This window comes from Heptranchias perlo, chromosome 4 (genome assembly GCF_035084215.1).
Source record: "Heptranchias perlo isolate sHepPer1 chromosome 4, sHepPer1.hap1, whole genome shotgun sequence".
Taxonomy (NCBI): domain Eukaryota; kingdom Metazoa; phylum Chordata; class Chondrichthyes; order Hexanchiformes; family Hexanchidae; genus Heptranchias; species Heptranchias perlo.
The window spans coordinates 61,039,644-61,055,197 of NC_090328.1; the positions used below are offsets into that span (position 1 = coordinate 61,039,644).

The following is a 15,554-nucleotide window of genomic DNA, read 5'->3' on the forward strand; positions in this document are numbered from 1 at the left end:
ATTTTTTTTGTTGTGTTGTAAATGGATGTTTGCAGTGGTAGGGTTGTGGGTGAAGAGACACTTGGTATCGGAGCCGATAGAGAGCGCGAACTGCAGGCTTTGCGGGGTAAGTTGCAGGAGTTTGAATGCAGTAATCGGCGCTCTTTCCGAGGAGCCGGAGCCTGACACTTCACTTCGGTTGAAGTTATCCCGGGTCCGGCTGATGAAAGCTGCGACTTGTCGACTTATCGGGCTCACCGGTCCGGCGCCAGCGCCCATGCACTGCAGCCCAAGAATTGCATGACTTACAATTACATAATGTAAAATCTTATATCATTCATACGGCTTACCTTCCCTCTCGATCCATCTTATGCAGATCAGGAATGCCTATCTTTTTAAAATTATACTGTTAATTTAAAATGCAGCCGTGCATGCCTTGTCCGTATTACATGTCACTGGAGTGGTCTGAGCGGCTGCTGGCCGTGTACCTGGCCACGGCTCTCCTCAGAGCTCGGGGTCTCCGGCACAGGCGGGGCCTCGGGTAGCGAGCGCTGGGGGTCGACCTCTGCATTTTTAATTAAGATGCGTTAACTCTACGCTGAAGTAGCACAGCAAACAGACATTTTATTTCGAACAATGCTGGTTTTACAACCAGAATGTGGAAAAATCTGATTTACCCCCCCCCCCTCCTCCAAAAAATATTGACAACTTTACGAGGTAGGAACTGATGCCAGAACTGAAATGGTACCCTTCAAAAGTTTAAAGCTGCAGTTTCGTATTCGCCACGACTATCAGACCAGTCATCTTTATGAACTAACTGTGACTAATTAATTTATGAGTTACAGCGTCCCTCGACTAGAACACTATTCACAAATATTTGAAAAGAAAATGATTCGGAGGCCGATGTAGTTCGGAAATTCAAATAGGGAACAATGTAATGTTTCTTTTAATCATAACGTCTGGAAAAGCCCTAAAAGTAAATCTTTTGGCCTGTGATATTCAGTACTTACATGGAGAAAAGCGCTAACTAATATTTTTTAAAAATACGTTTTAACACAGTTATCCGCCGCTATAATCAATCAACATAAGTACACAGAAAATGATTTCAATTTGTAAATTAGATCCCAAGACAATTAGGATAATAGTTAGAGACGCCTTGTTAAAAACAAAACATCGTTTTTGTTAGTCTACGTAGAGTGAATTTTAAAAGTAGTGCTGTATATTTCTTTAAACCTCTCCATTCTGTGTAATATGATTGACATTTTGGAGGAAATATTGTTGTCAGTAGAAAAATGTTGCTAATGTAAAGTTATTTTGTCTGAATGTTCAATAATGAATGGGACTGTATGCATGTTTCTTGTGGGTTTTAACCCAGTAGTGTTCATATTGGCATCAAGATAACACTGAATTCTAATACGGAGGAGTAATACACACCTGAGGGTGGTTGTAGCTGGAGTATTGTTCCATTGGTGCTGGCAGTTCTCTATTACCTCACTCACCCAAATGGTTACTGTTCATATGGTCTGAATGGCTAAATACTATACTATGTGGTACATCTACCCATTGAGGAGTACTCACATTTGGGTTCATTCTTTTCAGTTGACTACAAGAAAAAGGTTCCTTCTTTTATATTAAAAGTATTTTTTTGTGTTCTGTTTCAGTCTGATTCTCTTAATCATGCTATCTAAAAAAAAAATTACATTTTATTAATTCTACTAAACTCATTGAATTCTAACCAATACATGTGCATTCAAGGTGTAGACTTTAAAAATAAAATAATTTGATCAATCATTACCTCTCAGCAAAAGGCTTTGTATTTGTGATGGGGGTAACACAGATAATGAGCTAATTCTGTGGCTAGACTTCCTGGTTTGCTGTCATGTTTATTTGTCATGATGTGGAGATGCCGGTGATGGACTGGGGTTGACAATTGTAAACAATTTTACAACACCAAGTTATAGTCCAGCAATTTTATTTTAAATCGTTCACCTGAGGAAGGAGGAAGCCTCCGAAAGCTTGTGAATTTAAAATAAAATTGCTGGACTATAACTTGGTGTTGTAAAATTGTTTACACATATCCTAGCCTGCACGTCACACCATGTTGGTGTGATGCTTTGATAATCTCTGCATGTTTATTGTTACTTCTTGAAGTGGCTGTAATTGGAAACAAAGTGTAACCATTGATTGTTTGTATCAGCAAATTAGTCTGGTTTGCCTAAATAAATGCAAGTGGATTACACCAAAGGGTAATGTTTGTTGAGCAAACATATGGTTTTAGACCTTTAAGTGACATTTCTCATTCCTGTTGTCACAGTTCTTGGAAAGATATGCAACACTGTGTTTTAATGTAGAGAACAGTTTTGAATTTTGCCATGATTGGATGTCTAAAAAATCTGTTCCTTAATTCCATCATTATTCTTAGATGTTGTGTATTCCAACTTTCTTTTTGGTGTTGCTGGAGCTGTTCTATAGTACTAATGCCTCCTTGGACAGAATTTCATTGTCCCTGACATTGTAGGTTATGCACAAATTACACAGACAGATAAAGAGATCTAGCTGACTCCATATTTTATCCATAGACCAATCCAGAAATGTGTGTATGCTTTTAATATGTGTTATATGTGTTTCAAACCTGGGTATAGACTTTTGCATCTATCTGGAAAAAGTTACAGTGATAGGACTATCTCTATTGTTTCTTCTTTATAATAAAGTAATGGAAGAAATAGAAAACCTATAGGAGTCTTCTGCATGTATGTTGATGACACCTAATTTTTGAGACACCTCTGTGTTGTCAGACTGCTTGCTGACATAGTTGTGGATGAGCTAAAATTTCCTCCAAGTGATCATGAAGAAGATCAAAGCCAGTGCTTTTGGCCCCTGCTAAAAATGCCACTGCCTCAAGTCCCCTTCCCTGGCCACTTGCTCAGGTAGAAATAAACCATGCAAAACTTTGGCATCCTGTTTAACTCTGAGCTGAGGTTTAAATCTCACATCCTATCCATCACCAAAGACTGCTTACTTCTCCCTCTGCAACATTGTCTGTCTCTATCCCATCTCAATCCGCCCCCCCCACCCCAATGCTGCAACCCTTATCCACAGTTTTGTCATGTCTAGACTTGATTTTCTTACAATGTTCTCCTTGCTAGCCTCTTCTTTCCCTCTTACATAACATCCAACTTGTTTGAAACTCATGTATCCTGACCCACAATAAGTCCCGGTCACCTATCAATCCTGTCCTGGCTGACCTCCTTTGGCTCCTTGTCCCACAACATATTGAATTTAGAATTCTCATCCTCCTCTTCAATTCCCTCCATGACCTTATCGCATCCTATCGCTGCAACTTCTCCTTTGAACCTCGTACCCAGTTCATTGAGTCTGTCCTTTTGTGCATTACCCTTGCCCTTCACTCCACCATTGGTGACAGAGCCTTCAACCACCCTGTCCCTACTCTCTGAAATTTCCTCCATAAAACCCTCCACCTCTCCACTTCTCTCTCCAACTTTTTAAAATCATCTCAAAATCCATCATTTCAACCACACTTTCGGTCACCTCTGCTAACTCTACACCATGGCATGTTGTTCATTCTTTTATTCCTTTTATTTATTTTCTCCCCCTCCCTCTGTAAAGTGCCTTGGGAATCTTTCTACGTTTAAAGGCAAGTTAAACAGAAAAGGGAAAAAATGCAGATGCTGGAAATCTGAAACAGAAATAGAAAATACTGGAAACATTCAGCAGGTCAGTCAGCATCCTTTGAGAGAACAGACAAGTTAACATTGCAGGTGTGGACCCAAATGCAAGTTGTTGTGGTAGTTGTTGTTGAAGGCTTCTATCCCTGCACCCACTTCCCTTTATTTACATTGACAGGGCTGCCATCAAGGCCTGCTCCAAAGTGTGTGTGCCTCTTATTTACATGGATTTTAATACTAACTTGTTACCTCTAGCGTTTGGCGTGGACATTTTAAGACTTGCACACATTTACAAAACATCCCCATGAGTTTCTATCTACAAAAATGTATGTGTATAGCAAAATAGAAATTTGCCTTTAAACATTCGCTCATTTATTTTCATTATCTAAACCAGTGCTTTCATAGTTGGTTCATTAATACTATAATCTCGAAATTTTCTACAGCTTGGTTATAGACATTACCATGAACATTAATTGTCAAGGATAATTCACTTAATTTCTATTGCACTCTTACTATTTGTGACATTTTTAATAAATGTCAGAAGCAAAAAGAGGAAGCAAAGAAAGGTAAATGAGAGCATGCAAATGGTTTGTTGACTTTAAAAGCTAGATCTGCTGTGCTTCATAATTCTATAGCTCTAATATAGTGTAGATCCCCTCCCATTTCTCTGAATGATACAAAGTAACCGTATATGTGTATGACAAAATGCTAACTGTAACAAACTAGGGTTGTGTTATTACAGTTTTAAAACGGTAGAAGTGTTTGGTCTGTCCTAGCAGGAAAGGTGCAGTCAATTTCATATTTTTGCTAATCACTTTATTTTGCTCATGAAAAAGATCAATCCTGTTCTTAACTTAATTTTCATGGTATAGAATTCTTATCTTTTGTATACACAGTGCACTGAGCGCTTATGTGTGGGCTTCTGGGAAACCTTATTGTTTTTGGATTCTGATATTTCAAATCTAAGTATGTCCTCTTGTATTGTGGTAATTTAAAAACGGATTTAAAGCAACAACCACTAAACCAAAATTAGACAAGAATATCTAATATTTATCACATTCCCTTTTAATTATTTGAAATTTCACCTTCCTTGGATTACCTTATCATTTAGTTTTTCTCTCAAAGTTTAAAAAAAAATTTAGTGCTGCTGTTTGTTGTTGTAATGTGCAGCTAGTGGGATGTTGACATATTTGAACGGTTTCAGGCAAGAATAGCAATGGTGGTTCCACAACTTGGGGTTCTGAGTTGTGAAAAAGACTACATAGAATTACATAAAAAATATAACACAGACACAGGCAATTCGGCCCCACTAGTCTATGCTGATGTTCATGTTCCATGCGCACATCCTTCCACTCTAATTATCTCTTCCCACCCTACCCCCATATCCCTCTATTCTCCATCATGTATGCATCAAGCTCCCTTAACTGTTAGAGTTGACCTGAGAAGAATAAATATTGTGGATGCAAGTAGCTTATTAACGTCGAATGTGAATACAGAGCTGGAGGATCTGACTATAAAATTAACAAATCTCAAGCAAGATTTAAAGCAGAATTTTTCCTCCAGAAAACTGAAATGTGGTATGGACTCCCAGTAAAAACAGTTAACAAATGTATTGATTGACACCTACTAAATATTTAAGAATGGGATTAAGCATCACAAGGATAGATACAAATGCATATGTTGACATGCTTTGTGGAACATCTTCTGAGCTGTGGAGAGCATGGAAAGGAAGGTACTCAAGATTAAATAATCTTGAATGTAAGGTTAGATGCAAGGAGTTTTGCATGATTTACCTTTGGAGAAGATGGGAAGGGGTAGAAACCTTGCAGAAAGTTTTATCAGAAGATTAATGGGATGAATAGCTTTTTCCATTCCATGCTTTTAAAAAAAATTAATCCTGCTATTTCATATTAATTGAACTCCCACGGCATTGCACACGTCGAGTCAAGACCAAGTATAGTCCAGGTGAAGCAGGGTTAGAGGGCAGAGATAATTGGACCAAGGTGGGCAGACATAATTCAGTTCCCATTTTAAAGCAATACATTGTGTCCTTATTTTTATATTTCCATTATAAATTCCTATGACCATATTATAAATTATACCCTCTCACAGTTTCCATTAGAAATGTGGGTGTAGGAATTTATAATGGGAAAAGTCGACAGGAAGAGCATGCAGATGTAAGATTTTTTTAAATATACAACCCCCCCCCCCCCACACACACACACACGCTCAAGTTGATATCCTGTGGCATTTAAACAAAATTTAAAAATCAAAAATTATACAGTTTATATCAACATGATTATATTTACCTACTGAATTGCCTTTTGTGTCTTTTAATGCTTTTATTAAATTTTTACTTCAAGGCCTCAGCCTGTCTCAGAAATCTTGGCTTTGACTGGAAATTTTTACGTCATAAAAACTGCATAAGCTTAATACCATTTCTGTGCATTCTGAGCATGTGTAATTGCAGAATTTCCCAAAATGCAATCTATGTATCAACAAGAGTTGAAGAGTAACAGGGTGGGTCTCCTCATCCTATAAACATTTGAGAGCTTCTTTGCTTTTTCCAAAAGACTTTTAAAGAAACTAGAGATTGAATCAACGAAGCTTTTATTTCAGCCAAGTCTAATATTTATTTAAATTTATTTAAAACAGGCAGATGAACAGAAACACCTGTTATCGTGGTTTCTTTGATGATTAGAAAAGAAAACAAAGATTATTTATAGAGAATTGATTGCCATTGAAAGTTCAATTTAAAAAATCTCCCTTTTAAAATATTTTTTGAGGTTTACTTGTTTTTAAAACTTAGAAACTGTGTAAAAATGAACTTTTGAGCATTCATTAGGTAATGTTTGTTTATTAGAAACTGTACGGGGTAATTTTAAACTCCAAGAACGGGTGGATTGGGGGCGGTTGGGAGGTTAAAAAAACAGCTTTTTGGAGCAGGACCACATCCCGGCTCCACTTCTGGGTTTAACCCTGGCAGGTTTTTATGCATGTGCACAACAGACACCCGGAAGTCTTGCCCCCACTTAAAGCCAGCAGGCCGATACTCAAAGGGGCATTGTACCTCATTGAAATAGTTGTGGTACTTTATATTTTGTGTATTACAAAAGTAAAATAAATTTAACCTTACCTGTTTGGGTTTTCCATCGCTTCCGATTCACGCCAGGTGAAAGCAGGAGGGAAGGGCCGGATCCATGAGGTGAGCGCTTTTATTGCACTGCTTGTGGGCCCGGAGGAGCAGGAGTGCTTCATCCAGGCCCATCAAGTTCACTTGACCGACATCACCCCGCGATCGGCTGCTCGCCTTCCCCCCCCACCCCCACCACGCCCTCTGCCCCCCCAATGGTGGTCCCCCCACCTACCTCCAACTCTTCACCCAACCTCCGATCGTGTCTTCTGATCTTTCTTCGAGCGATCTCCGATCTCTGTCCAGGATCAGCTCCCACCCCCCCCCCACCAATGTCCTCTACAGCCCATGATCCCATCCTCTCTCTTTTCCAATCCCCCGCCTTTCTGCCTGTCAATCCGGCTGGCTGCTGGGCATGAAGCCCGGAAGTAAAATTTGTTGACCTCGTTTCCAGGTTTCGCACCTGAAAATCCCCCCCCCTTCCCCCTGCTTCCTTCCTGGCTCGAGGTCTATAATCATGCCCTATAAGTCAGCAACCTTGCTAATGGTGCCCTAAATTTCCACTTCTGCCCTCATGTTCCTCCTCCACACCAGGAATGCAGCTCCCCCCCCCCCCCACCCCGATCTGTCAGGAAATTGCACACTCCCAAACAATGGTTTTCAATCCATAAATTTTAAGAAACAGAAATTTGAAACTGAAATGTCTTAATGCAGGAACAGGCTGATGACAGGGAAAGTGGTGGGGCTGTTACATGAGGTCACAGAAGAGGCCTTCGATGTGTTGGGGGAGGAGGCTGAGGGATGGGAACATGGTGGGGGGGTTGAAGTTTAATTATTTGAAATGGGCCATTATCAGTTTGAGTTGCATTCTCTTGGGGTGCACTTCCCCACAAGGCTGTTACCCCAATACGATCAGTGCCGGCATCCTTCAATATGTTAATACGATCCTAATGCAATTTTGAAGTTATGCATGCTCCGCCCATTGGCACTTGGCATAGACCAGCCTAACCAACAGTTCTTAAAGGGACTGCTGTAGGCCGCTCAACAAAAGGTAAGAAAGAGGTTTTTAAAATTAGTTTTATGGGGTTAGGAGGAGCAATAATACCCCTAGCCCCACAAAAGTTAACCCCCTGAAGCGCAACTCTCCGTAACCCTCCTTTGTGATTGCCTCTTCCCGCCACTCCCCCCCCCCCCCCCCCCACCCTGTTATCTACGTGGATCATCTGAGCTCCATACAGGAGCTGCCAGATTTCCTGTAGTCCCCGATTGCTGAACTGCTCCAACAGCACAAGCAGCTTGCTGATGGAATTTAAATGAGACCTGACCATGAAAATGGTTTGGGCCTTTGACAGCTTCTACCAAGCGGGTGGTAAGTTTACTTCACTCACCACGTGCCCAATGGAAGTGGTCACTTCAAAATTGACCCCTTGATCTCCCCTATTCAGAAGTCTCTTGGGTCTGTGTTGATGCATTTACAGTATTACATGACTTCAAGCTCCTTCTCCCCACCATCCCCCCCCCCCCCAAATCATTCAAACCTATAAACATCTAACTGTAAGTGGGTGTGTGTTTCTGTGAGAGTGTGTGCATGCACATAGGGGGTGATTTTAAACCCCGAGAACAGGTGGGTTGGGGGCAGATGAGTGTTGAAAATAGTTGTTTTTTTGGGTCGCAACCGCAAAATATTCGGACTTTGCATTCCCAGTGGGAAGCTTGTACTTTTACGCGCCGACGTTAAACCCGGAAATAAAGTCGGGTTGCGGTCGTGACCCAAAAAACAACTATTTTCAACTGCCACCCCCCCAACCCACCCGTTCTTGGGGTTTAAAATCACCCCCATAGTGTTACTCCCATGTCTAAATAGTGCAAAATGTATAAATCACTGGTTCTAGTTTGCTACACTTTTGCATTTTAAAACTTGAACAGGAATTGACTTTGATAGCTCTCCTTCCTTCTTCACAATGAAATATTAGGAACATAGGAACAGGAGTAGGCCATTCAGCCCCTTGAGCCTGTTCCGCCATTTAATTAGATCATAACTAATCTGTATCTTAACTCCATCCACCTGCCTTGGTTCCACAATCCTTAAAACACTTGCCCAACAAAAAGTTAGCAATCTCAGTTTTGAAATTTTCAATTGACATAGCTCAACAGCTTTTTTGGGGGAGAGAGATCCAGATTTCCCCTACCCTTTGTGTGAAGAAGCGCTTCCTGACATCACCCCTGAATGGCCTGGTTCTAATTTTAAGATTGTGCCCCCTTGTTCTGGACTCTCCCACCAGAGGAAATAGTTTCTCTCTATTTGCTCTATAAAATCCTTTACTCATCTGAAACACCTCAATTAGATCACGCCTTAATCTCTATATTCAAAGGAATACAAGCCTAGTCTGCGCAATTTGTCCTCATAATTTAACCCTGTTAGCCCCAGTGGTATTCTGGTGAACCTGTGCTGCACCCCCTCCAGGGCCAATATATCCTTCCTGAGGTGCGGTGCCCAGTATTGAATGCAGTACTTCAGAAGGGATCTAACCAGAGCCTTATATAACAAACATAACTCTACCCCTTCGTATTCTAGCTCCCTTGAGATAAAGGCCAATGAATTAACACAAGTATGATAAAGCAGCAAACGTCATTGTCTTCTCTAAATGATAAATAGAAACGCCCTTTGTTAAAGATATTACATTCAATCTGTGTCATTTGAGAAACCATCCATCTTCATCCTTTGAGTATGGAGATAAATGTTTTGATTTAAATTGATGACTTTATTTTCAAATATCTGTAAAACTTTTAATGTTGGAATAAGAAACGTTTGGAGCAAAAGAATTTTATATTTTGAGGGACACCTAAAGAACTAGTGCTTTATGGTGAAAAATACTAACGAATTCTTCAAAACGCTAATTAGTTGATGCTTTTATATGTAGTATAATATTGCCAAAATCAAGGTAAATAATTAATGAATTCCTTATTGCTGAGATTCTAACAAAAACACGAAAAAGAATATGATTTTCCACAGTAACAGAGTATGCTAACATCAGGTTAGAAAACCCTTTATGTCATCTAACATTTAAAGCTACATAGTGCCTCTGAATGAGGCTTTTGTAGTATGTATCTGGATGAGCCTTTCCTCTGTTTTGATTCATCTTGAACTCCCTTTGATCATACAGACTTCCATGTTAGTATTAATAAGTCAGATACACAGAAGGATTGTAGTGAGAGATGTAATGTGACTTTTATGTTGCTGTTGGCCACTTACATTCCTGATCTTGGCATGGCCATGTGTCACCATTACAACCCTCTTAAATTTCTTGCTCTGTGAAACATATGTCCAAATAGGGTCCTGTTCACTGCTTGATAATCTGCATGTATTATCATTGAATTATGGTTTAGTATTTTCTTTGATACATGGAAATTTAGTTTACAAAATTAGATGTTGGAAGCAAATTTGTGTAGACATAGGGCTCGATGTTACCAGGCCTGCGGGTTTCCGGCGGGTTGGGTTTCGGGAGCGTGGTCAACACGCTCGGTGAAATTAGTGGGTTCCCCGCGCGATCGTAGCAGGCAACACACTAATAGGAATCAATTACCTGCTCCTCCGGGGTCCACGCTGCTGGTCTGCGCGTCGGGCGGGCTGCGCATGCGCAGTACGATCTGTCAGCTGGAGGCTCTCTAGTTAAAGGGGCAGTCCTCTACTGACAGATGCTGCAACCAATGGAACAAATTTCAGCATGGAGCAGCCCAGGGGGAAGGCTGCTCCCAGTTTAATGATGCCTCACCCCAGGTATCATCAGATGGGGTGAGGAGGAGGGGGAGGACACAGATCTTCCACCCGGCGGGCGGGAGGAAGCGGCCTGCCTCTGCCACCAAGAAGGCCTGGCTCGAGGTGGCAGAGGGGGTCACCTGCGCCACCAACATATCGCCCACCTGCATACAGTGCAGGAGGCGCTGCAATGACCTCAGTAGGTCAGCCACAGTGAGAACACGAAGTCTTTCCCCTACACTCCATCTGCCACAACACTGCGCCAACCCCACATCTCCTTTGGCACCGCCAACACTACTCTGTCACATCACCCCTCATACCCACTCAAACCCCATCCTCATCTTACCTCCACCTACTCACCTCGCCAGTACTCATCCTGCCACTAACACGCGACCCAATCCTCATACAATCTCATGGCTCTATCCCATACTCACCCTCTCGTGCATCTCCCTCACGGCCAGCCTCACTCAACCTGCCACCACCTGTGCTGCAGCCACAGGGCATGCATCACATATGTGCAGTAGGCAGCGTAAGGCAAATGTTTCGTGAGCATGAAGGGGGTGCACAAGGGTGTTGGAGGGTTTGCCATGGGTGTTACCTATATTGAATTTCAGAGCAACAAACAGCACACATTATATTGGCACCACCACTGCCATGTCTCCGCGAATCCTGTCTGTTGTGTCCAATAATGCCCGCTCCTGGGTATCACTATGAGGACCCACCACTGATGCCACCCATCGTGTTACTGCAGAGTAGGTGCAGGTGTATTTGCAGGGCTCTTCCGCGCAGACCACTGAGAGACATCGGCGGTGTAGCCGGCTGCACACTGGAAGGATGCGGAGGAGAAGTTGTGGAGGGCAGTGGTGACTTTGGCAGCGACAGGTAAGCAGTTGGTGCTGGGGCCAGCCAGGAGCAGCTCGGCATGAAAGAGCCTGCAGATCTCCACGACTACATGTCGAGCGAATCTGCGCCTCCGTGTGCACTGCTGCTCGGAGAGGTCCGGGGAGCTTCGCCTCGGTCTGTGGACCATGTGGCGAGGGTAGTGCCCTCTGCGATGCGTCTCTCTCTGCGGTAGCCCTCCCTCCTGCTGTGCAGGTGGGCGTGCAACAACACCGTGTTGAGGGGCTCCACGTCTCTGCGGCGGACCGTGTGGATTGCGAGGCTGCTGGGGCTGGTCATGCTGTTCGTCCTCCGAGGGTGTCCACGCACCACCCATCTGGCCGTTGTTGGTCTGAGGGGTTGTGCAGGGTAGGTGGGTGGTTCCTCGGACTGGGGCTGCGGTTTCGTGTCGGTCTGTCCTCTGGCTTGACGGGGGGTGGTGGGGGGCAGGGGTTGCCCTACGTGACGCGGTGGCCTCCTGCATGGGTGAGGGCTCTCCCCCGTGGAGTGCACCTTGGCAGCTGCCACAGGCTGCTGGCTGCAACACGCCTGGTTGGAGAGAGACTGTTTCCCCCAGTGTGTGAAACACTCTGCGATGCAGGTGAAATCCCACACTTCCTCTTTTGACAGCTGATTCAGCTCATTAACTGACCTCAACAAGCAAGGTAAGTACTCTCAAGTGGAACCCCGCTGGCTTTAATTGCCTGTGGGATTCCCACCAGCGGGGGCCACGCACGCAGCCCCGCACGTCATCGGGGAACCCGGAAGTGGTCGGGATCGCGGCGCGATCCGGTCACGTGACCTCGTATCGGGATTTTCGGGGCCCCCCCGCTGGAAACTCGCAGGAAACCCGACCCTAAAATCGAGCCCATAGAATCAGAAATTTAGAAATGAAAGCTCTCTGCACTTTCGTTATTGGCTGTATTCTTGCGATTTCCTACAACGTTCATTCTGGATAAAAGGAGGGGGAGAGGGCTAAAATCCTGCTGAGTTGGGTGGTAGGAAGAATGAAGAGATGCAATGTAAACTAAATGGTACAAATCTTTGAAGGTGGCTGGAGAAGCTGAGAAGGCTGTTTTAAAAAAAAAGCATATGGGATCCTGGGCTTTATTAATCGAGGCATAGGCCCCGATATTAGCGGGGGGGAGGGGGGAGATTGGGCGCGTGGGTAACCCGCCAAATAAAATCTGTCCGTTCCCCACATGATCACTGGTAAATTGGAGCCACTTAATGTGGCTTCTGGGTTTGCCATCTGAAAGCTGCGCAGCGGGCGGACTGCACACCCGCATCACAGGCTGTCAGCTGGAGGAGCTCCGTTTAAAGGGACAGTCCTCCAATTGCTGCTCCTGGAGCAAAAACTCAAATAGCACAATGGGGAAAGGCTGCTTCTAGATTTAGTGATGCCTCACTCTAGGTGCTACTGGATGGGGTGAGGAGGAGGAGGGATGTGTTCTACCCGGTGGACGGGAGGAAGTGGCACGCCTCTGCCACCAAGAAGGCCTGGCTCGAGGTGGCAGAGGAAGTCACCAGTAGCAGCAACATCTCCCATGCCTGGATCCAGTGCAGGAGGCACTTCAATGACCTAACTAGGCCAGCCAAAGTGAGTACACTTACTCATTCTCCTACATTCCGTCTTCCACATCATCACCCCCACACCCCAACTCATTCTGCGCTGCCAACACTACTCTATCACATCACTCCTCACACCCAGTCAAAGCTCATCCTCAACTTACCTGCACTTCCTCAACACTTCCTCACCTCCCCAGTACTCATCCCACCACCACCATTCAACCCAATCCTCATACAATGTCATGGCTCTGTCTCATACTCGCCCTCTGATGCATCTCTTTCACGGTCAGCCGCACCCAAACCAATGCATTCATCGGTTGGCCACGTCATCATCACTCACTTACACGTCTGTACTTTCTCCCCTTATAGGAGAAGAGCACCTAGAATGCACGGGAGAGGGCGAGGACCGGAGGGGGTCTGCAACAGATAGTCGTCCTCACAGACGCGGAGCAGGAGGCGCTGGAGTTGAGCCGCACCCTCGAGTGCCTGTCCGTCGGGGACGCCGAGACTGGCACCCGACAAACATCTGGTGACAGAACTTTAACATTCAGCACACACAATATCAATTGATGTTTAAATGCCTTGCCATTTTCAGCACCTCAACACCTGTGATCATGCTTAATATTGCCTTCTGTTCTCTTACAGGGCCTTCAGCGACTGCCGTGACGGCGGAGGGCGATTCCTCAGAGGACCTGCCGGCCTTTGACAATGCACTGTCACATCTGAGCGAGCCATCCACCAGCGCAGATACACATACCTCGGTGGGTCCCTTCCCGCAGTTAGTTTGGGTCGCAAGTGGTGAATTAGCGCATGCGTGTGAGCACGAGCAGATACTGGTGGCAGGGGCAGCTGTGGAGATTCCACGTCAGTGGGAGCGCTCTTCTCCAGGCTCTGCTCAGCTGGACACAGATGCTGAACCGTGGGGGCCATCCTTTAAAAGGAGAATGATCGAGGGGCAGCAGCACATTTGCGCGGTGCTGGAACAGATGGCACGTGCGCTCTCCACAATCGCGCAGAGGATGGAGGAGTCCAACTCCTGCATGAGTGGAATGGTTGTAAACAAATTTACAACACCAAGTTATAGTCCAACAATTTTATTTTAAAATTCACAAGCTTTCGGAGGCTTCCTCCTTCCTCAGGTGAATGTCAAGAAATCCTCGAACCTCTCTCATTTATAAATCACAGAACAACACCTGGTGATTACAGAAAGTCTTTTCAACTGCCCATTGCCAAGGCAACCAAAGTGTTCAGACAGATAGGTGTTACCTACAGGGCCACCGAATATACAAATGGCCAGAACAAAAAAAAACAGAGAGAGAGAGGCAGAAACATAGAAACATCCGGAAGGAAAAGACAGCAATTGACCCGTTATATTAAAAATAGATAACTTTTGTTCGCTGGTGGGGTTACGTGTAGCGTGACATGAACCCAAGATCCCGGTTGAGGCCGTCCTCATGGGTGCAGAACTTGGCTATCAATTTCTGCTCGACGATTTTGCGTTGTCGTGTGTCTCGAAGGCCGCCTTGGAGTACGCTTACCCGAAGGTCGGTGGCTGAATGTCCTTGACTGCTGAAGTGTTCCCCGACTGGGAGGGAACCCTCCTGTCTGGCGATTGTTGCGCGATGTCCGTTCATCCGTTGTCGCAGTGTCTGCATGGTCTCGCCAATGTACCATGCTTTGGGGCATCCTTTCCTGCAACGTATGAGGTAGACAACGTTGGCCGAGTCACAGGAGTATGAACCATGCACCTGGTGGGTGGTGTCCTCTCATGTCACGGTGGTATCTGTGTTGATGATCTGGCATGTCTTGCAGAGGTTACCGTGGCAGGGTTGTGTGGTGTCGTGGACGCTGTTCTCCTGAAAGCTGGGTAATTTGCTGCGAACGATGGTCTGTTTGAGGTTGGGTGGCTGTTTAAAGGCGAGTAGTGGAGGTGTGGGGATGGCCACAGCGAGGTGTTTGTCATCATTGATGACATGTTGAAGGCTGCGGAGAACATGGCGTAGTATCTCCTCTCTGGGGAAGTACTGGACGACGAAGGGTACTCTGTTGGTTGCGTCCCGTGTTAGTCTTCTGAGGAGGTCTATGTGATTTTTCGCTATGGCCCGTCGGAACTGTCGATCGATGAGTCGAGCGTCATATCCCGTTCTTACAAGGGCGTCTTTCAGCGTCTGTAGGTGTCAATCGCGTTCCTCCTCGTCTGAGCAGACCCTGTGTATTCGCAGGGCCTGTCCATAGGGGATGGCCTCTTTGACGTGGTTAGGGTGGAAGCTGGAAAAGTGGAGCATCATGAGGTTGTCCGTGGGCTCGCGGTAGAGTGAGGTGCTGAGGTGCCCGTCTTTGATGGAGATTCGTGTGTCCAAGAAAGAAACTGATTCTGAGGAGTAGTCCATGGTGAGCTTGATGGTGGGATGGAACTTGTTGATGTTATCGTGTAGTCTCTTTAGTGATTCTTCACCGTGGGTCCATAGAAAGAAAATGTCGTCTATGTATCTGGTGTATAGCGTTGGTTGGAGGTCCTGTGCAGTGAAGAAGTCCTGCACGAACTTGTGCA

At 44.9% G+C, this 15,554-nt stretch overlaps 1 protein-coding gene across 2 annotated transcripts in view; it reads left to right on the plus strand.

Annotated features, from left to right (window-relative positions):
- LOC137320500 (tumor necrosis factor alpha-induced protein 8) overlaps window positions 1–15,554 on the plus strand; it is a 141,644-nt gene continuing 126,090 nt past the window's right edge. The window contains exons 1-3 of one of the 2 annotated variants that reach the window (XM_067982193.1): window positions 22–106; window positions 13,373–13,532; window positions 13,649–13,764. Coding sequence is in view for 1 of the 2 variants with exons in the window: in XM_067982190.1 (XP_067838291.1) it covers window positions 26–106 (81 nt within the window). In the remaining variant the exon portion in view is untranslated. Of the gene's footprint in view, window positions 107–13,372; window positions 13,533–13,648; window positions 13,765–15,554 lie in introns of both variants that reach the window. The other variant, XM_067982190.1, reaches the window with a different exon arrangement.